General features: G+C 37.0%; 1 protein-coding gene across 2 annotated transcripts in view; it reads left to right on the forward strand.

Moving 5' to 3' along the window:
• The window catches only part of TRPC4 (transient receptor potential cation channel subfamily C member 4), a 160,044-nt gene that overhangs the window by 106,761 nt on the left and 30,599 nt on the right, over positions 1-22,684 (forward strand). Inside the window, exon 4 of one of the 2 annotated variants that reach the window (XM_080575860.1) lies at positions 10,380-10,716. In XM_080575860.1, the coding sequence (XP_080431986.1) occupies positions 10,380-10,716 (337 nt within the window). Of the gene's footprint in view, positions 1-10,379; positions 10,717-22,684 lie in introns of those variants that run through there. The other variant, XM_080575861.1, reaches the window with a different exon arrangement.

Below are 22,684 nucleotides of genomic sequence, written 5' to 3' on the forward strand. Positions count from 1 at the left end.
AATGAAAGAAGACCATAGTTTAGCCCTGAGACCAAATGACACTAAGGGCAATTGCAGATTTACCTTGCATAAAGCCAGCTGGAGTGGTCAAAACCGGAAACAGACAAATAGGTAGAATGAATGACTGGGATCCATTGCTCAAACTCAGTCACTGTTTGATATGTTGGTGTAGATATAGTCTGAACATCCCTAAAAGTCATGCATACGTAAAAAATCAAGTATACTCTTATTGGTTCCTTCCTTCATTCTGGTCCTTTACCATGAAAGAAGACAGTAGTGTTCTGACATCTTTCTGTACAAGAACAGTGAGAAATATTTCATTGAGGTACCAGACTGCAATGGCTAGCTACAAATAACAAGGCTTCAAAGGGATAAAAAGACTACCAAAGGACTGTCATTATTTCTCACGTCTGGCAGATTCCTGATACATAGAATTTCATTAACAGCTATCTTAGATATCTTCACATTATGGGGAAGCAAGTATTTCTTAGGTCTGTTCACAAAAGAATGACATTTTCTTGAACCACAATTTGCTCATAAGCATAAAGGAAATTTTGGAGCAATTATACTTCTTGTAACCTCTCCCAGGTTTCATATTCTGTGTTTAAATCACATAAGCTGCACATGGTGGTTGTAAAGAACTGTGGTTCTGAACTCACATAAGGCAAAAATGGGAAGAATGGTGAATTGCAAAGAACTGTTGAAAACTGCCATCTATGAAGTATAGAAGAAAAGTTCATGAAGTGCACACTTGACACACAATTGATGCATCTGCTATAGACTTACTATGAAACATGCATTTCTCCTGCAAATGGTCTCAGAATAATGCTTACTGATGGTCACTGCCAAAGACCTATCATTTCATCTGAGTCTTTATGCAGGAACTGGGTGGTTATCTGATTTCTCAGGTAAATGCATAACCACATTAAACAAGAGGAACTTAAAGATAGAAAACATTGAAGTATTTGAAGAGAAAGAAAAGCCAGTTGAGTGACTATATATATTCTTTACATGAATATTAATGAAACTACAAAGCCAGCCCTCCCTACAACATCTTAATAGAGAACTTTACAGAGAAAAAAATGAGTTTATTGTTTTATCTAGTTTAAATGCCTTTGTAATCAGTCAGTGTGTTTATTTTCTGTCATTTCCCTAATTCTGTACTCAGTCAAGCCTTCAAATGAGCATCAAGCTTTCTGAAAACATGATTTACATTGATTTTGGGGAATTTTGGGAGAACAGTTCCACACAAGCTTCACATAATAAACAGCTAGTTCCAAAGAAAATGGGAAACCTTGGAGTTCAACAGGACTCAGTTGCTGGCTCTCCGATCACTTGGCTAGAACACATAAGCTTGGAGTCAAAAACATTTGTGTTCATATCCATTTTTCACATCAGGATGCATGATGGCACCTCATAAGCTAAGCTAAGGGAGTGAAATCGAAATTTGCCTGGTACTAATGGAAGGTGATTACCATCGTTTTTACAGGAAGAAAAAATAAATAAAAAGAGCTCATCTATAAGTCTAATAACTTGACAAAACATCAGTGCTCCAAGGATTCTCTTCACAGAAAAAGGCAGAGCCTGACAATGGAGAAAATAAAAAGAAAAAGCTTTTTTTTTTTTTTAGTCAGTTTTCTTCCAAATAATGACCTGCTCAAATCTGAAAGAATGTCCAAAAAAGGAAAATGAAGCTAAAAATGTCCCTCTAACTTGTTTGGCCCCTGGTCAAAGGAGGAGCAAGGCCGTCTCCAGTGATGTCCATAGAAATTCTCAGATGAGCAAGTATTGTCCAGAGAAGGAACCTAACTTTTCTAGCCCCTTTCCTATCTTTCCCTTACTCAGAGCCTTTCCCAGCTAATTCTTCTTGAATTGAACTCTTGTTGCTTTCTGTGCTTCAGTTGCTTTCAACATATTTGCAGTACCCTCATGAATTTTGAAAGGTTGGTATATGAATTTGTAACTTTTCCTTCTGGCAATCTGGCAGCTATAAAAAGTAGACAAAATGGTACAATGATCTGGATATGAGTGAACTCACTGATTCTGTCATACTCTGGGTTTGTAATAGAAGCCTTAGTGATACAGGACACAAAAACAGTTTCAGCATAAGAAACATGCTGCTGGTATTTGCTGAGTGGTTCAGACTTTTCCTTCCTTCCTTCCTTCCTTCCTTCCTTCCTTCCTTCCTTCCTTCCTTCCTTCCTTCCTTCCTTCCTTCCTTCCTTCCTTCCTTCCTTCCTTCCTTCCTTTCCAGACTATCCTTTGTATAAGTGGCTGTTTGTTCCCAAATCAATTTGACTTGACAGAATGATTTACACAAACTGTATGCTATGAGTGATGCATGTTATTTCTACCCATGTTAATATACAAGGTTGCTTAGAATATATATTGATTTTGGTCTCCCAAGGTTATGAACAAATGTGTTTATAATTTCATTTTATTCAGTGTTCAAATGAGTACCGGGAGAATGATTATCTGCTTTTTCTATTCTCTCAACAGTTAGTTTATTTTGTAAAAACTATTGGTGCAAACAGCAAACTTATTGTCAGAAATATCTGAAAAAAAGAAAAAAAAAAAAACCTTGGGAAATAATAAGATTGAAGTGATAGAGAATTAAACAAATATTTTGACTATTATGCCTTTTTACCTAAACATGATGCACATATTATTACAGCACAAATGTTTGGAATAGTTGAAATGGTTTTATGTATTTGGCAATAATATGGTTCAGTGATATCAGGCAGACAGGCAGAAAGTCTCTTCCTCTTTTCAAAGGGAATAACCAACCATGAAAAAGATCTTAGCAATACATTCTGTTCCTAGAGAAGTAATTCAAACCTAAATAAATTAATTCAAACCTGTAAACACAACTACTATGACTCTTACTAAAAAATGTTTTTTAGTATAAGTAAGATCATGAAAATGCTTACTTCAAAAATACCTCACAAGCTCATCTCATTTGACCTCCTTCTCAAAACCAGGCTAATATCAGAGTTAAAACAGGTAGCTAAGGAACTTTCCAGACAAACTGTGAATATTTTTGAGGATGGAGAATCTGTATCTTTCCTTCGCATCCAGTGCTCATAGGGAATATAAGGGCAGTTTTTCTTAGATCCAACTAGAATTTGTCTTGCTGCAGCTTGTAACTATCCTTATCCTTTCTTTTTGTACCCCCCCCAAAAAAACTGGTTTTGTCCATAACCTCCCTTTTGTTTGTGTAAAACAGCAAGTGAAACCCATGATTTGTCTCTCAGGCTCACACACTTCCTTTCTTCTCTTCCTGTGCATCATGCAATCAAGTCCCACAACCTCGTGGGAGTGCCCTGCTTGACTTTTTCAAATTTTCCTATATCTCTGTCATAGTGGGGGACCCAAAACAGAACACAGCATTCCAGACGTAGTCTCACAAGTGCCAAACAGATGGAAATTATCACCTTCCTTGATGTGCTGGCTACACTTGCATTACTGCAGCCCAGCATGCACTGCACAGGCACAGTCATGTTCAACATCCTCCTTTCCGCTGTCCCAATATCTGTTCTGAAAAGCTACTCCCTAGACAGTCAGATCCACCCTGTACTGTTGCACACGGTTATTCTGTCCCACATGTAGGACCTTGCATATAAATATCAGCCTTATTTTTTTAGATTATTATGCATGGAAATGCACCAGCTAGCTGTGTAAAAATAGCAATCTGATATAATGGCAGCAAATTTGTATTGTATTTTCTCTGTAGATATTAACAGATATTTAAATGTTTTGAAATATTTTTGAAATATTTCTGAAATGTTTTTGAAATATTTTGAGTTGTGGTAAGCCTAATACTTGCCCAGAATGGGAACTAGAAGCATTATACCCGCATCTCAGTTCTAAAATTTTGAGCTATTTACATGCTTATCCCCAAGCCCAACAGCTGATTATTTTTTCTTTATTACTGGAAAGTCTAACAAGGCTATTTGCTTTTATGTTTTTCTTTTCTTTTGTTCCTTCTCATACTCTAAGTTAAACATTAGGATAGGAACTCAGCCCAGAAAGCCAACTGTATCCTGGGCTGCATCAAAAGAAGTGTGGCCAGCAGGTGGAGAGAGATGAGTCTCCCCATCTACTTTGCTCTTGTGAGACCCTACCTGGAGCACTGCATTCAGTTCTGGGGCCCCCAGTAAAAGAAGGACATGGAAGTATTAGAACAAGTCCAGAGGAGGACCATGAAGATGATCAGAGGGCTGGAACACCTCTCCTACGAAGACAGGCTGAGGGAGTTGGGGTTGTTCAGCTTGTAGAAGGAAAGGCTCCAGGGAGACCTTACAGCGGCCTTCCCGTACCTAAGGTGGCCTACAGGAAAGCTGGGGAGGGACTCTTTGTCAGGGAGTATACTGATAGGACAAGGGACAATAGCTTTAAACTAAAAGAAAGTAGATTTAGATTTTATATAAGACAAAATTCTTCATGCGGAGGGTGGTGAGATACTGGAACAGGTTGCCCAGAGAGGTTGCGTGCGACCCATCTCTGGAGGTGTTCAAGGCCAGGTTGGATGGGGCTTTGGGAAACCTGATCTAGTGGGAGGTGTCCCTGCCCATGGCGGGGGGGGGGGGGGGGGGGTGGAATTACATGATCTTTAAGGTCCCTTCCAACCCAAAGCATTCTACAGTTCTATGATTCTATTTTATAAGTACTATAAAAAACACTGGCATTGTATGCTGTTCTCTGTGAGAGCCGTATAAAGGCATCTTTATGAAGACATCTATGCAGTGAATTTGTTTTGCTAAAGGAACTGAACTGAAGCTGATTGCCCTTTCAGGTAGTATCCTGAGTTAGCTGGTTAGTTTCATTAATGACAAAGCTGCAGACAGAGCTGAGGAAAAATTGACCCAGATTTGGTTGCTGGAAGAATCATCATTATAACAACATCCTTCTCCAGCTGGCTAGTGCTTGCACAGGATGGACATCAAAGATTCACAGCAATTGAGCAACAGGAGTGCCCGGGTTCCTGGCCTGAGGCAGAAAACAGACAGTAGAAATGTACCCAAAGGAGTCCGAAGAATGATTCCTAGCTTTTAGAAAGGAAAATGTAGTGCTGATCCAGTCAAGAAAGTTAAAGAATTTAAATTGCATTTCAATGTTATTTGACTTGATGAACCAGTCCTCACAAAGTGCCTAAGTCCATAAATAGGCTTTATGGACTTAGGTCAATAAATAGGCTGGGGGGGGGGGGGGGGGGGGGAGGAGATATAGAGGAGAATATGTAGTGATGTCTGTAGAAGGAGAAAGAAAAAAAATATACCAAATTTAGGAATCTACTTAATGAGATTGGAGCTTGAATCTGTCATTAGTCATCTGGCAAGCAAATATAATTTTCACTATCTGTAGAGAGAGAATTTTGACATCTACATTTGAAGTTACATAACTAGAAGAGCTTGGGTTTTCATAACGTATCTGGAAAAATGTGTAAACTGAGAAAAAAAAAACATTCTAGAGAAAGTAAAAGTAACTGTGCTTAATTTTTGTTGAACTGGAGTATAATCATTGCAAAATGTGTGTGATAAAGTAGCAGACATCAGTGCTAACCTTTCCTACCAACTTGGCTGTAATGGCAGTAGAAAACAACACAACAGAGAACCTGACCCAAGGCTTTAAAAATATATTATAAGAAACTTTCTGATAACCATTTATTTTTGCTTCACACCCCTCCCCCATCTGCCCCACACCCCCAATGTCTTCTTTAATATTCATGCATTAGAAAATGATATCAAGGATAGTTTTCTGTATTACAGCATATACTTAAACACTTATACATAAAGTCAAAAAGATCAGTTTTCTTTGGCGACTTTCTATTTTTAGATGATAAATCACATTCTTTTTACTTGTTACATATACTAAAACACCTACTAATCTCAGAATGAGAATTTAATTTTGACCTCAGATTTTGTTAGACTGCTTTGTAAGCATAAAAATGAGCACTCTGTAACAACTGTTATGTTTTGTTGATGTCTTTGTATATTTACTAATATAATGAAATGAATACTTAATGATGTCATGCTACAGGCAAAAACTAACAACTTATGATGACTGATATCTACTTCATAAAAATACTTATATTGATAAAAACTATTACTTCTAGAAAGTCTTTATATAGTTAACAGTACCACTTATGTTATTTCTTCATAATTTCCATTGACACTAGAGTATGTTCTACAGCAAAATTACAAATCAGATGTAATAAGCAGTGAAAATGAAATTATGCACAATGTATATACTTGGGTATCATTAGAATCTGGCTCTGCTATTATTTATATCAGACTGTTTTTTGCTGGCACCGTGAATAATTGCTGATGAAGAAGAGAATGAACACCAAAACATTTTCAGACAAGAAGACTATGTGAAGGAGCAAAAGTTGTGCAACTAGGAATAATCATTACAGCAAAATCCCTCACATAATTATAAACTGCTGGAAGCTAGTGGAAGGCATTGTAATGTGAAAATATAAACACGCTGATTGCTAATTATATGGAGACAATGTCAAAGTCGAATAACATAGCACTGACAGTACAAAAAATACTTTGAATACCTCAGAATGTAATATTTCCAATTAAGGAAGAAAAAATACATTACAGTGAAAATATTTTGGCATAGGCAATGCAGAACTGGCAAATTACTGTCACAGAGTACTCTTAATTCGGATAGTTGTAAAATATTTGTGCAAAACATATATTTAAATTTTTTTTAGACCCCCAGTTCAGCAGAGGACCTATATCATCCTAGATGTGGTCCAACCCACTTATAGAGGAAGTATCTTATTGCTTGGAGCATGTCTTTTTTTTTTTTTCCATCCACATCTCTCAGTCCTTTCTAATGGAAGAGCTTGCAATAGTTAGAGTATAAATCTGATGTAAGCTTTTTTTTTTTTTTTTTTAAATAAGGTTTTTTTACTGAATTAATCAAAATGTCAACTGGAATGCTCATTCACGATCACTAATAAAACTGACCTATATAACCATATGTAACATATGAGTAATGTCTCTGAGACAGCCTATACAGGCAGCATTTACACAGTGGGGCCCAGGAAGATCTTCCAGCTCCCAGTTCCTATATGATGTGCTTAAACACATGAGAACAACGCGTGGGAACACATCATCTTCCCTTCATTTGCTTGGGAGACACGTCCCCAAGGACAAGAAAGGAGATGCAGTGTGTGGTAATAAGTTCCCCCTCTCTGGGAAGCTGAGGAAAAAGCCAGTAGGTTCAGCACTGACTACTGCCATCAGGGTACCTGAACAATTGTTCTCCATTTAAGAACATGCCACATTCTTCAGCTAATATAGCAAATGTAATTAACACTACTCGACAACTTTTGCTGCACATGGTGACAATGTCTTCAGCACAAAAAATGGAGCCACTAGTCAAATGTGGAAACTAATACAGACATTTTAAAAAATGTTATGCAATTCCATGATAAACAAAGCAGAACTCTAAAAGAAGTGTCAGCAAAAGATTTAGGTTAATTTTCCAGATATCTGAAGACACTTTAGAATAGTTCATAGTGTATATATATGGCCAATGGAGCTCAGAACCATAAAGAAAAGACTGCAATGAAGAGTTTTGTTGCTTTAGAACATTGTTCACTAACATTGCCAACAGTGTTTTTCAATAAAAGTGACAGCATGAAACTAGCTGTCTGGATCTCCCAGAAATTGAATATATCATCTGTAGACATTGTGTTGTCAGTTCTATTATAGTCCCTTGCCCACACTACTAGAACTGCTTCCCTCCATGTGCAGTTCATAAAGTGCTGACATAGTATTTTATATGCTTGGTCCATACCATCCAATTATTCCCTTTATATTTGTTTTATATTTGTTAATTCATTTAAAGTACATTGCCAATGGTAGTCACCCTAACTCTAGCCACATAAAATGTATAATGTAAGTTAGTTTTTGTAAGCTAGTTTGTCAGAGGATCTGAGCAGTGCATAAATTGTCATGTCACATCGGTAACAATCATAAGTTGAAGAATACTATGAGAGATAATTTATTGAAAAAATAGAATTATATGGATATTAGGAAGCAACAAACATTTTTTATGTCTGCTCAGAAATGTTGCAATTATACCTCCTTTCCTTTATTAACACCGGATGTTTTGCATTATAATCTGTATAAATGTTAGGACTAAGTAGCTACTGCCAACAGTGTACAGCATCTTCCTGATGGTGTTGTCGGCGGGCATCTTTCTCTTCATGAGAAGAGATACTTCTGCATCAATTCTGGTCTACACAGTCTCAGAGCAGCCCACTACTTGGTGGACATAGGAAAAAAATAATAATAATTAAAAAAAAAAAAAAACCTGTCAAGGAGTATGCCCCCTGCATCCACCACTATCCTTTGAGGTAAACACTGGAAGTTGTTCCTTCACCTGGGTACCCAAAATAATGAGGGTCACCTAAAGATCTTGAGAAAGGGGCAGAGGCAAGACTTAGGAACTACTTTTAGAAGGTGAGAGGATTTGTATTAGGGATACATTATGAAGAAAGTGAAGAAGGGGAAACAAACATGGATCTGCCACTCTTGGGAGGGAGAAGGGGTGAGGAAAATATTGTACTCAGGAATTAATCCAAAAGTCATATTATTTTCACCAGTCAAGCAAAGCAATAATCTGTGTCTACCCAAGCAAGCTGAGGTGAGATTTTTTGTAGGGAGACCCCCATCAAAAAGTTGGCAACACATTACTTAGAAACTGTCTGTTCTGATTATATGTAGTACTATTCTAGGCATTTGTATCTTGAAATAAACACCCTAAAACCTTGTGAATGCATTTTTCCCAACAGAAGAGAAGAGAACACTCTGTTATTCTTTTTTAAGGCTATTTTCAAGATGCTTATGGTTTGAGTAGATTATCTTTCACAACAGGCAGTTTCAGTACTGGTGTCTGGTAGGCAAATATGTCTCTGCTAAGGACACTGGCATTCCATTAACATATACCAGGTCTTAATTTGGCTCAGGTTAACATTACTGACAAGATCCAGACATATATAGAAAGATGCATGCTGACTCTCATTTCATTCCAGTCTAAATAACATTTTCTCCTAGTAGGAGTCCTAGTAATTTCAGAAACTTTTTAAGAAGTTGCCTATTACTCATCCCAAAAAGAATTTGGCTTCTCTGGTTATAAGTGTTGCCAAAATCATGTAAAATTAAAAACTAGGTGCATTTAACTAGGACTCAAATATAAAAATATTTTGTGTAAAATAACACTTTTATTATTTAATAAGATAAAGAATTTCCTACATAGCTTTATTAAGTCTTCTGATTTAATCCAATATACGTATGCGTGTATGTATGCATGTATGCATGTAACATAAGAAGGAAAAGGATTCTTTTGCTAATTTTATTTAAAAATAAAAAATAAAATAAAAAGTAAAAGAATACAACGACTCTGGGTCTCTTTGGTGCATATGTTGCTTCTATTCTACATTTCTTATGTCAAGTCTAGCACGCTACTACTGTATGTCCCCTTTTAAAAAATAAAGCATTATGGAAAATAGGAAATAGTGATCAAATAAAAATATGACATAAAAGGCTTGAATATACTTATAGAGAAAAAATAGCTGAAACGAAATGAAAGCTGAAACTGATAGATTTATTTTTGTTGAAAATAAATTTTAAAAATCATTTTAGAAACTGAAATTATATCATGGAGAATAGACAGACCATAAAATAATGTACAGGATAGGAATATAGCCTGACAAAAGTTTAGTGAAGCACTGGGGAATGCTAGTGCTTAGTTCATATTGTGCAAGCATTGTGTAATATATCTGTAGGAATTTTGTCTAGTATAAAAGTATATAAACTTGATTCTTAAAGAATTAGCAGGGAACATACTGAGAATAGTTCATTTTTGGCTGTTGAGTTTAGTTTTACTGTTTACAGATCTTATTTGTGCTTTGGTAAGAAATATCATGCTTTTCATTTTCATAGTGTCTTTCACCTGGTGTTCTAACTATTCTCCATAAGTTTTGTTATTTAAATAATGGAAGCAGTCTTTGTAAATATGTTTTTTAATTTGAAATCAGGTTTTGAGGTATCTGTGGTTTACAGTCCTTTCGCTCCTTGTATACTATAAGATGGGGAAGTCCAGCTTTACTGTGAAAAGTGAATCTTGGGAGGATATGGGGTTCTAGCATATTTTTTGCATTGAAGGAAGGGAAGGCTGACCCAGCCCTGCCTTTCTGGTATTATCACCATGAATGGACGTGTGAAGACTGTGGATTTTTTTTTTATTTTTTTTTTTATCTCTATCCAGAAGTTACTTATTGTAACATATATAGCATGGAATTAACTTCATAATGATAACAGAGAAATAACTGTCTCCCTTTCTTCTTCTCTCTGCAGTTTGTTGCCCAACCTAACTGCCAGCAGCTGCTTGCATCCCGCTGGTATGATGAGTTCCCTGGATGGAGGAGGCGACACTGGGCTGTGAAGATGTTGACATGTGTTGTGATAGGACTTCTTTTCCCCGTCTTCTCTGTGTGCTACCTGATAGCTCCCAAAAGCCCGTTAGGGCTGTTCATCAGAAAGCCATTTATCAAATTTATCTGCCATACTGCATCCTACTTGACTTTTCTGTTCCTGCTGCTGCTTGCTTCTCAGCACATTGACAGGTCAGACGTGAGAATGCAGGGACCGCCACCAACCATCGTCGAGTGGATGATATTACCGTGGGTCCTGGGTAAATGTATTACTAAAGAAAATACAGTGAAAAGTGTTTTGAAACCTGTGGTTTTTCCAAGCATTTCTGATGCAGGAAGATATGGCGGAGAGTTCTGTTACAAGTTATTGATCTATTGGAACAGGCAAATGGTACATCTGCTCCAGTACTTAGTGGGATTAGTGGACAACTTGGGAAGTGTTTAAAAATCCAAAGTGTACCCACCCAGTAGTGTCTGACATACTACAGCAAGGGAAAAGATTAAGCAGTATGTGATTAAGTAGAGGCCTGAAAAAGAAATAGTGATAATATTTTTAATTTTCTCCTTTTCTCTAGGGCAGAAATTGCTCCAATTCCTTTCATTCCTTTCTAATATACTTTTTTTTTTCCTTTGCTAGTCTAGCTTTTAAAAAGGGGTTTCTTTACCACTGAAATATTTTTCATGTATTAGAACAAGGTACAGTGTTAATTCTGGTGTTATCATGGACCTTTGTTACCTATGAAGGTAACAAATACTTAATATCACAGACCCACCTGTAGCAAATAGTGCTGAACAGCATTTTCAATTGACTATTTTAATTAAAATATCCATGCAGAGTAATTTTTCTGTGCCAAAACACTGATGATAACTTGTCACACAACTTCAAGCAAAATATTTTCTCACCAGAAGGCATAAGAAAATCTGCTAAGATTTTTTCAAAAGAGGGAAAAGATTAACCTTCTGTCTTGATAGCTCAAAATAAAATTTCAGTTTGGTTTTATTGAAAGGCTATTTTGTACAAGCCGTGCCAGCTTTAAATGTCTGCCGGTGTGATTGCTCTGTCCTATAAAATCACATTATCTTAGGTCTTCCCTGTCCTTGCCTTTCTCCCCTGCTAGATGTTACCTCTCTTAGCATGCCATGGTCTCTTCCCTGTTTCTTATTTCAGTCAACATAAGTTGATTCCTAACCACATCAGGCCAAATATACCTGGTCTTGACTGAAAAGAAATTGTAGAAAGAAGGACTTAGTAGCTTTAACTGAAAGGATTTAAGTTTAATATTTTCATATAAATCATCATCACGTAGACAAGTTCATGCACAAACTCTCTGAAATGTTTTGGTGGGCTTTCGATACACTTACCTCTTCCAGAGCCTCCCATTAAGATGCTGCTTCTCTTCAGTTTTGCAACTTTTCTTAGGCTTTTTTTAGAGCAACCAAATCAACAAGGCTTTTGGCATCATTGGTGATATAATTTACAATGCAGTATTGAATTTATAATACACTAATCGGCAGTGTCTGACATATAGAAGGAGAATGAGTCAGTGGATTTTCCTCTATATGTTCCTTAGTAGAGCACTTTGCCACTACATGAAGCATGAGGCAGGGCTACATACTTCTTTCACTTAATCAAACAAGCAAGCGTGACCAAAAACATGTTCACACTATTTGGGAGGTTCTCAGAAGAAGCTGCTATCTGGGATTTTTAACATGATAGCACAGCGTAACATAGTCCCCACCACCAGTCTTCACTGTAAGGTGTATTTTCCTTTGCATGGGTAAATATTGCTGCAGCATGTGACAAATATGTCTTTTTTTTTTTTTAGGAATAAATGTCAGCCAAAATCTGATGTTTTCTATTCACATATATAAAAACTATGGTCCGGTCACCTTTTAGTAAATTAAATTACTTATTTTGTTAAGTTCTTATCAATAACCTAAGGGGTTAGTTTCCGGGACAAAATTTAATCTGTTATCTAATCTCTTCATAGTATACTGTTACGCGCTATCTTAAAGAGTATATAGAACACTCTTGAATTGCATGAGTTATCCTATCTCAAAGGTGCAAAGATATATCTTTGCATTTATGGATGTAGATGAAAAATGTTGAAGTCTGAGATGAAACTAATGTGGCACAAGGGTTATAGCTTTACTCTGAAATTGGGAACATGACCAAGTAAACCCTTTTCCCAAACTAAAGGTTATCCTGGAACAAATACAGCATGTCAAAACTATTAACATTTTAAACAATAGAACTCTTTGTTTGTCTTTCTTTCAATTAAAATAGTTCTGCATGTAATTTACATTTTAATAGCTACCTCTATAAAAATGAAGAGAGGAAGAGAAGCTCTATTTTCCAGCTTCTCTTCCAAATAAATTTCAGCATTTATATATTTCATAGAACTTAAGAGGTTTTGAGATTGTCCATAGTGATCTTAGCTCTCCAACAATCAAACAGTAATTAGCATTTACCTACTGCTTCGCAATAGAAGACTGAATGTGCATAATTAGCACATATTAAAAGTGCCACTAGAGTAGGAGGTTCAGAGGAAAAAACCTGTATTGGGCTACATTTCCATGGAGACTATCAATTTTACATTTAAAAAGTCTCTTAAGGAAACTTCTGCATTAATTTTGTCTTTTACATGATTAGATGATTACACAAGAGGTGTTAGAGTATGTGGTGATTATCCATGGAACAATAAGTCAGTATAACAAGGCTGATGTTATAGCTTTAAGAAAGAGTTGTGGAACACTCTGCAGGTAAGAAAAGTTGGAATCTCCTGTCCTTGCATACAGAAAAATATGAAATAGGCTTTTGTCAGTAAGGAAAATTATCCTTTTTCTTCTTAGCAGCTGTTAATTCAGATTTCCCAAGCATGCCAGATGCTTCACATTACAGAAATATAGGCTCTACAGAAATATAGACTCTTTGTCAGGGAGTATACTGATAGGACAAGGGACAATAGCTTTAAACTAAAAGAAAGTAGATTTAGAACACTATCCTCTTCTTTCTGTCAGGGATTTATGCAGATTATTAGAATGTGTGAATCTACAGAGAATGTTCAGGAACTGTGCAAACTGCAAATTGCAAACATTCATGGTCAACAAACTGCTATGGGGAATATACACTCTTGCCGGTACTGAACAAAATGAACATCCATACCGACGGCATAGCAAGACACTTCAGATGAAGGGATCATAGAGGTGGCATGTAAACTACACATCATATTCTAAATTTCATAGGAAAAAAATGTGTAAAAAAAAATGAAACAGTACAAATTGACATGTTCTAGGGAGCAGATATAAAGGATAATACAGCCAGTAAGATGAAACAGTACATAACCAATAGTGACAAGTAAAGTGTAGTGGAGGAAAATAATACCAAACAAAGCTGGAACACAATTTCAGTCACAAAGAAGGATAATGCACATAATGACCACTCAAGGCCTCTTAATCCAAACCACTGCTCAACACAGGTTACCTACAAAGATATATCAGTTGCTCAGGCCCTTGTCCAGTCAAAACTTGAAATTTCTCCGGGGATGTATATTTTACCACCTATTTCAGCAGCCCATGCCTGCATTTAGCCACTGGAGACTTTTTTTTTCCAGGTGTCAGTGGGAATATCCCATGCCACAACTTGCAACTTACCTTTTGTCCTTTCAATATGCACCTCTAAGACAGGTCTTTTTTCCAATTATTCATAAGCAGCATTTTCATTAGTGGATGACAGCATTAATATCCTCCTATCAGCGTCCTCTTCTCCAGGCTGAACAAATCCAGCTCCCTCAGCCTTTCCTTGTACATCACGTTTTTCAGCCTGCAGTCAGTTTGATGGTCTTCTACTAGGTTCAACTCAGTCACATAACATCTCTTTCTTGGGGGATCCCAAAACTGGATCCACTAATGAAGACATTTATTTAAACATCCAGAGAGTCACTTGTCACTAGTGCCTGAATCTTATTGTAACAGTACCTTTTTCTTAGTTACTTGGAGATTTACCACATTTCAAATATTTGAGCTATGTAGATGATTTTATTTTATTCTTTGGTTGTTGGTGGTGTTTGTTGATATGTGCATTTGTGTGTGCATGATTTAGCCTAGAATCATCTTGCCATTTCCAAAACTGAGACCAAAGAGATATATCTTGTTTTGATTATGATTAAAAAGTCAGGAGACTTCGTTTGGGAAAATAGTTTAATTGGTGCTGTAAGCCCCACTTAAGCATAGGTAGCTTTTATGTATTTTTTGCTGTTTTAGTAAAACTTTATCCTAAATTTGAAAAGCTTTTGGGAGTATGTCTTCCATCTACAATGGAGCTACAGACTGTTTTTTGGTTACTGAATACTATCCTTAGTGTCACAATCAGCCATGATCAGTGGCTCTTAGTCACAGTAGTGGAGATGTGGTATCTGGATCAGGATATCCCTGAACCCAGCAAACCTGGAAGTTAGTAGAGACTTTACTTTACCCTGTCTTCAAATCCTTTCCCTAAGCATTCAGAAACAATTGCAGCTGAACGGGGATTTAGGCTAGATGGAGCAGTTCTCTACTGTCCTTTTTCAACATTTAAATAGAGTACAGAAAATAAGGGTTTGTTTCCTTAAAAATGTCTGAGTGTTCAATTTGCATACACTTTTATTAGTTATGGAAAATTTCCCTCCCACAAAGAAGTAAATGAAGACTCTGCTTGTAGATGATAATATAAAATAATCATATATAGAAAAGTATTCAAGTATAGACAAGTATTCAATGCAATCAAATGTTTTCTTGAAATTTGCTGATGAAAACAGGTTATAACAGTATCCTGAGATCATTTTCAGGTCTCAGGCTTGTTTTCAGTGTAGTACCACTGTGCTTGCTCCTCTAAAATTCAAATATTTCACATTTAGACATTATAATCATATAGCTTAAGGATCATAGAATCAGAGAGTCATAAAATGGTTTGGCTTGGAAAGGATGTTTAAAGGTCATCTAGATCCAATACCTCTGCCATGGGCAGGGATACCTTCCATGAGATCAGGATGTTTACTTGATCAGGATAAAGCTGTGTGTGTGTGAATCCTAGCTTTGATGACTGTGCTTCCTAAAAGATGCCCTAGTAAGGAGGCTAAAAACACTAAGGTTGTCACTGAAGTTGTGGGTTGTTTGTTTGTTTGTTGTTGTTTATTCATTTGTTTGGATTTAGCTTCTTTAGCTCCCTCTTCTTCAGTTTCCCTTTGTCCCCATTTTTATCAGGAAGGTGAAAGTTTCTCCCCCCTCTCCCCTTATGCCTTCCCTAGTACTCTCCTGAGAAAGAGGTTCCATCTTCCCTCAGGCTGAGAAAAGGCAAGTTTTCTGTTCCCTGTGAACGAATTTTACCTATAAAGCTGCAATGCCAAATGTTGACGCTAGTATTGGATATAGTTTCAGCATTTCAGGAAAGGAAGGTACTTCAAACTCTGAAACTCAGTCTCATGTGGACATTTAGATGAAGGTCTGAGATAGGACGCTAAGTGCTGGTGAGATACAATGTTTGAGACTCACTACTCTTTCCACTTCTTGTTATTCCTCTCCTTCAGTATGTCATAACTGTCCACATAACCTGCGGATCTCAGCTCAACATTTGAAACTCAAAATGAGCATAAAATGGAATTTATGGGGAATTTAGGTGCCTGCATGATGAATTCTACATTCAGTACTGTGTACTTAATTTAAGCATTGAAGCACCAACTATTTCAATGACTAGACCCTTTCATAGGATTTCGTTCTCAGATATGAAGTTTGGATCCTCATGATCGAGAACTTCAAATCCTTACATGCCTGTTAATAGTGTAGAAGCAGATGAGCAGTTTCAGATATCCCTGAATATCCACTTCTGGCCTTACCTAGACCTGCACGTTTAACGCTGTGCTGCACTGTTCAGGGCTCCAAGAGATTCTGAGCCATACTACAAAAGACTTTCTGTGCTTTATAGACAAGCTATACATCCATTCATTCTTCCTCCAGGTCTTGCATCCCTTTGTGAATTTAAGACTTGCACACACTTTTTTTTTTTTTCTACTGACTGCATAATATCTTCATTATATTATTCTGGCAACACCAAGAAAATGCAATTAATGCTGGGAGCAATAAAGAATACATAGATGTTTGTAGATACAACAGTTTAATGGGTATTAGACTGCATGACCCTACTTCTAGGATATATATATATTTATAAATTAATGCTTTCTTTGGAAGTAATATATAAACTTTGCTCTTTACCCTTTCCACAATACTTTTTGTGAAAGTAAGAAAATAATTTCTATATTAAATCAACTTCAGAAAATGCCTGCCACAAAGTTTCAATGAAACCATGGAGATTAAAGGATAATGAGTAAAATTTTGCATGCTCCACTCCTCATGTAAACTTGTAGAGCCTAATAGAGATGTGCAAGCAGTAATTGAGGATATACTTTTTCTTTAAAGAGATTCACAGACCCCTGTGCAAAAGTACCTGAGAGAATGGACCAATACTTTGGATAGGTAAATTTCTACCTACAACATTATTGTAGACCTGAGTTCAAACAGAAATGTACAGAATTTCTGCACTGTACCTCCTCATTTATTTATTTCCATAGTCCCTTACTCCAAACTCAGGCATTTAGCAAGTCTTGTCATTATGAATTAGGAGATTAAATCAGAGTAAACATAAAGAAAGCAACTCAGGTGCCTACAAAGATGAAACTGTTACCAATTTTGAAGTCTTTGAGAGTTGGATATACTTACTGAGAGGTTGTACCTATGATAAATACCCTACAGGAAACCTGTACCTTGTTTTGACAATGCATGGGGTGGCCAGTTTGCATATGCATAGAGCATCTAAACTAACACTAGACACTCCTGTTTAAGCACATGATCCATTCCAAAAATACAGTGTCTTTCATGCTTCTCCAGATTATGACAACTACATTATCACTGTATACAGTCCACTGATATGGAAAAAATAGGTACACGGAAAGGAAATGTTAATCCAGGATTTACAATTATTTTCACGTACACTACAGGAAGAGGATCTTAAATATTTTTTTTTCTTTCAATTCTTTTTTATTTTTTTTCTTGTAAAACCCTGTTTTATGAAGGCGTAAAAACAGAACAAGGAAAAGGATCAATAAAGTTAAGATAGACATACTAATTAAAATCTCCCTTAATCTTCCACTATGAAATTGAATAACAATTCATTTGCATTTTGCAACATTTTGCAAAGGAAATTTAAAAGATTTAAAAAAAAAAGTAACTGCTAATTACATATATTTTCTTTTAACATTTATGAGTACTGCAAAATTCAGACTTCTTGTTAATTAAAACATTGGGTCAATGGAACAGCTATCCCAGTTATATGGACACCTTGCTGCATAAGTACTCAAGCAACTGAACAATCTGATAGTTGGTGAAACTAAGCCTTAAATATTTGAGGGTTTTTTTGATGCTGATTGTCCAGACTGTTTGCACTTGCCATTCCATAGTGGGTGAAAAACATACATACATACTTCACAATGTTCCTAGACCAGTTTCATTTGCAGCTGATCACTGTTTCTTGGAAATTATACTTTTCTTTGAACAAGAAAGTAAATGTACCGCTGATTTAAAATCAGTACTGAATAGTTTCAGCTCTGATATAGTATATTTCATCCAGAAAGCTCAAATGCTTCATAATCTTCGTATTTTCCTTTACATTCTCCCTATACTCTCGAGACATTATCAAACTCATCTTCACTGTTCGCGTGGGGGAAAGAACTAAGCTGAATTTTACAACACGACAGCGAGGACAGAGAGTGAACTGAGGTTAGATATTAAGTATTCTTAATGTTGAGTTGCGTGATGAGATAATTCCCAGATTCAGATCACTTAAGTGTCATTGTCATGAGAATGGACCTGGAACAACAATGCCTCTGGCTATGCCATTCCCAGCCTCTTGCCTGACCTGACACAGGACAGACACTGCACAGTTGTTCCCCTCACAAACATCCATTTCCCGATTCCTAGGAGAAAGCAGAAAACTTGATTTTAATTTTGTGCATGTTCCCTTGAATAGCTGTATTTTACCCAAAAAAAAAAAAAAAAAAAGTCCCAGAGATTGGGAACCCATGAATTACAACAGAATGTCTCGCAGTTCTTCTCACAACCTTCATACCTCTTCAACAGAGATCAGATGTCAGACCAGATGTAAAATAGAAGAGAGATTTCAAGCCTTACTGATGCTCATTTAATTCCCTGGAACGACCTCCCCTCAGTTCACAGAGCTTAAATCATTAGCAACTTGTCTCATTTCTTGTACCTGTGAAAAACTTGAGTGCATTGCAGAGCAAAGTTGAGTATTTCAGTTAAGTGGTTTCACAGTCCAGTGAAAATATTCTTCAAGAAACATACTGAAAGGTTGTTGTTGAACTTGGCATGTAGAGACTGACCCTGAGGAGCCTCCTGCTTCCCATCACTAAATGGTAAGGAACAAAAATAGAAAAGAAAAACAAATCTTTTTGCAGGAAAGGTAATGCCAAACTTAGATAGGGATCCGCAAATCTTTTTAAAAACAAAATTCAGAATACTGACTTTCATTGCTTTCTTTGACAGTCAAGCTGAATGTATCAGTCAAGTTGGACTTCAGTTGAATGGTTGCAAATTGATCAGCTTGCATGTGTAATAATTCACAGTGCTTTACAAAATCTGTCCATGCTGTCTGGCATTTCCTGGGCCTCATGTGGTCTGTGGGACTCTTGCCTTGACTTTAAGTCTATTTAATTCCATTAAAACTACGGGATGTTTAATCACATTTATTTCTATCGTTTCATCCTGTTTCAAAATATCCATGTTGCTATTTCTCTTTTACTATTCTAGCTTTTAATTCATAAATAATGTCAATAAATGCTTGAAAATCTCACCTTCAACATTTTGATTTAAATCATCGATTAATGAGGTGGAATAGCTGCATAATATTGATAATTTCCTTTTAAGTGGAAATAAATGATAAAAGCAGAATGATGGGGAATGGACAGGTGAGGCTGTAAGAGACAGGTGTGAAATAGAGCTGGCATGAAGAGAAAGGGTTGGAAGAAGAGAATTGGAGCAAAGAGACAATCAGGATAAAGCCAAGTTTATCCAGCTACCACAGTGAAATCTGATTTGTGTGGAATTATTTCAACTAAATACAAGCACCTGGAAGTTAGACATCTGTTTTAATTCAAGCTAATCCTCCACAGCTACTTTTTCAGTCAATGGGAAGATTCAGCCACCTGAAGATGACAGGATCATTGCCTTGGAGATGATTCTTTCCTCCCAGAGAGACAAAGGGAGCTTTGGGCAATGAACTTTTTCCCAGTGTAACTGTCTAAAAGTGCTCACTTGTACATCTACCCCTTGTATTTGGCTGGTTCCTCTTAGCACTCTTCCCCCTGTACCAGGGTACAAGGAGGGGGTGCACTCCTCTGTTTTAATGAGATATCCTTTTTGTTGTCACACGTGGCTCTATCACTATGTGATAGCATTGCTGCTTTGATACATTATTAGGCAATGCCTGGACCCTAGATCTCTTTCCTACCTGTAAGAATGTACCCATCAGACAGTCTTGTCTCTGCATGTCTTCATCTCTTGTATTATGTCAGGGCATATTTTGGAATTGTCCAAAAGACTCATTAGATAATAATGTCAGGTTGTGTCCAGCTACCCATAAGTCCACCAAGTAGAAAAGGGAAGTGTACAATGTCACAGAAATAATACTGCTTTGACCTCTGGATGTTTTTTGTTGTTTTGTTTTGTTTGTTTTTGTTTTGTTTTTAACACATCTATTTATGTATTTATTTATATCTTTAACTGATTCTCCCAATGAATGTAAAAAAAAAAAATGTGTCAGACACTGTGGAGAGAAGAGCTGACTGATGACTTCTCCCTGATTACTTTTCTTGCAGAAAGTTCCTTTTTATGATCTACAACAGGATTTCAAAACCTCTGGATGTGTGACTGCTAATTAATCCTAAACTGCACAGCTTGGAATCTCTGAGGTTCCTTGCCTAGAATAGCTCCATCACGTAAGCTTATCAGACCTTCAGTAAGTCTTCAGCTTTGCAGAAAGGCTATCGAACTTCAGAGTACACTTTCCCAGGCATACCTGGGAGGACTTACAGGACTACAGAAATTCTAGTTCTCCCCTCATTCACTGCTTCAGCACCCCTCAGGGTACCTAGCTGTAGAGACCTGGTACCTCCAAAGACAGAACTCGGCTTTCATGGTGTTACTACTGTGGAGTTGTGGACTTATACAATCTACCTTAGGAGTTTCTACTTTCCAAGATTTCTCTTCAAAGAGAGCATTAGGTATCTGGCATGTCTGAGAAATGCTACTATACATGTATGGATAGCATGTATGTCACAAATTTATAATCCATTTACCTGGAATATCCATCTCAAACCTAGTCAGCTGACACCCAAAGCAGTGTTAAAAACAGAAAACTACCACAATGAGGTACAGAATTGTCTGGCTCCAAATCCCATTATAGCATCATGGGCCCTGAAGTCAAGGCTGGAATGTCCCAGGCTCTGAGCTTCAAGACACGGAAACTGCTCAAAAACAGTAAAACTTTTCAAAAATTATGAAAATAAATGAAATTCTGCATCTTTGAAGTGCTCTTAATCATACCTTTCAGTAATTCTTGCATTAGGGGTAGTCTGTGAGTCTGGGATTCATCCGACTAGACGTAGACATCTGCAGTGCAGTGTCTGTGTCTAAGCCAGTCCCCAGAATCAACTCTCTCTCTCCATTGACTTTAAAGGGAAACTAGGGTGGCTACTTCAGATGGATCTGTCTGTACTGTAGAAAATTAAAGCTAGGTAAGAAAAACTCATCCTCAACCACAATGCTCCATGATCTATCCACTGAATTTTCTATGTCAGCTGCTGTATGGAAAAGAAAAATTTTATCACTTAATTATCACTTAATGGAGAAGACACTTAATGGAGAAATAGAGTCATCCTAGCTTCAAGTTCTCTTGGGTCCCACAAAAACTCAGTAACTGTATTTATTTGAGGAAACTGCACTTAGATTTTGGCTGGCAAGAAAGATTAAACTATCATATCTCCTGCATAGCCAAAAATAATGTAGGATTTCCAGTTTCTAAAATCATTTGATTGAAAAGAACAAGTCCTGCATCAGGATAAACAAAAAAGTAGTCTTGAACCAAGGAAAAAAATTTGAATCACCAACATTACAATGTCAAACTATACTCCAAACTTTTTAACTGACAAGGGACTTCAACATTACTGGTAGTTTGGATTAGTTGTGTTTCTCATTCTAAATGACAAAAATTTATAATAGCAATGTACTCTATTTCACTAGAATTCTTTAATTGTTCAGTATTTCTCTGCTAATGTCAAATTTACAATTACATTTCATTTTCTGAGCCAAGGAAATTGTTGGACTGAGTCTGAATTTCACTTACAAAACAGATCAAATGCAGAAATATTAGTCAGCATTTCTTTTTCTGTCTGTACATAATTCCACTATATTTCAGTCTGTGCTGTCAGAGTATGTGATGCTGAGCAACAGTCTTACAGAGAACAGCCCTGTTGCATTTGTGACGGTTCATGTTTTTGGATGATTATGACTCATGGAATGTCTCAGCAGAAGACTTTAATGAATCTACAGCCTTTAGAATCATAGAATCACAGAATCAAAGAATCACAGAATGGCTTGGGTTGGAAGGGACCTTAAAGACCACTTAGTTCCACCACCCCCTGCCATGGGCAGGGACACCTTCCCCTAGAGCAGGTTGCTCAAAGTCCCATCCAACCTGACTTTGATTACTTCCAGGGATGGGGCATCCTCAGCTTCTTTGTTCCAGTGCCTCATCACCCTCATAGTAAAGAATTTTTTTCTAACATCTAACCTAAATCCACCTTCTTTTAGTTTAAAACCATCCCCCCACGTCCTATCTATCACTATCATGTAAGAAGTTGCTGTGCATCTTTTTATAAACCCCTTTTAAGTACTGAAAGGCTACAATGAGGTCTCCTCAGAGCCTTCTCTTCTCCAGGTTGAACATCGTCAGCTCTCTCAACCTTTCTTTGTAGAAGAGGTGCCCCTCTGATCATCTTTGTGGCCCTCCTCTGGGTTTGCTCTAACAGATCACATCCTTGTGCTGGCGGCCCTGGACCTGGATGCAGTACTCCAAGTGGGGCCTCACAAAAGCAAAGTAGAGGAATGCTTCCTTTAAGCATT

Source organism: Anser brachyrhynchus, assembly GCF_964034855.1.
Source record: "Anser brachyrhynchus genome assembly, chromosome: 1".
Lineage (NCBI taxonomy): Eukaryota > Metazoa > Chordata > Aves > Anseriformes > Anatidae > Anser > Anser brachyrhynchus.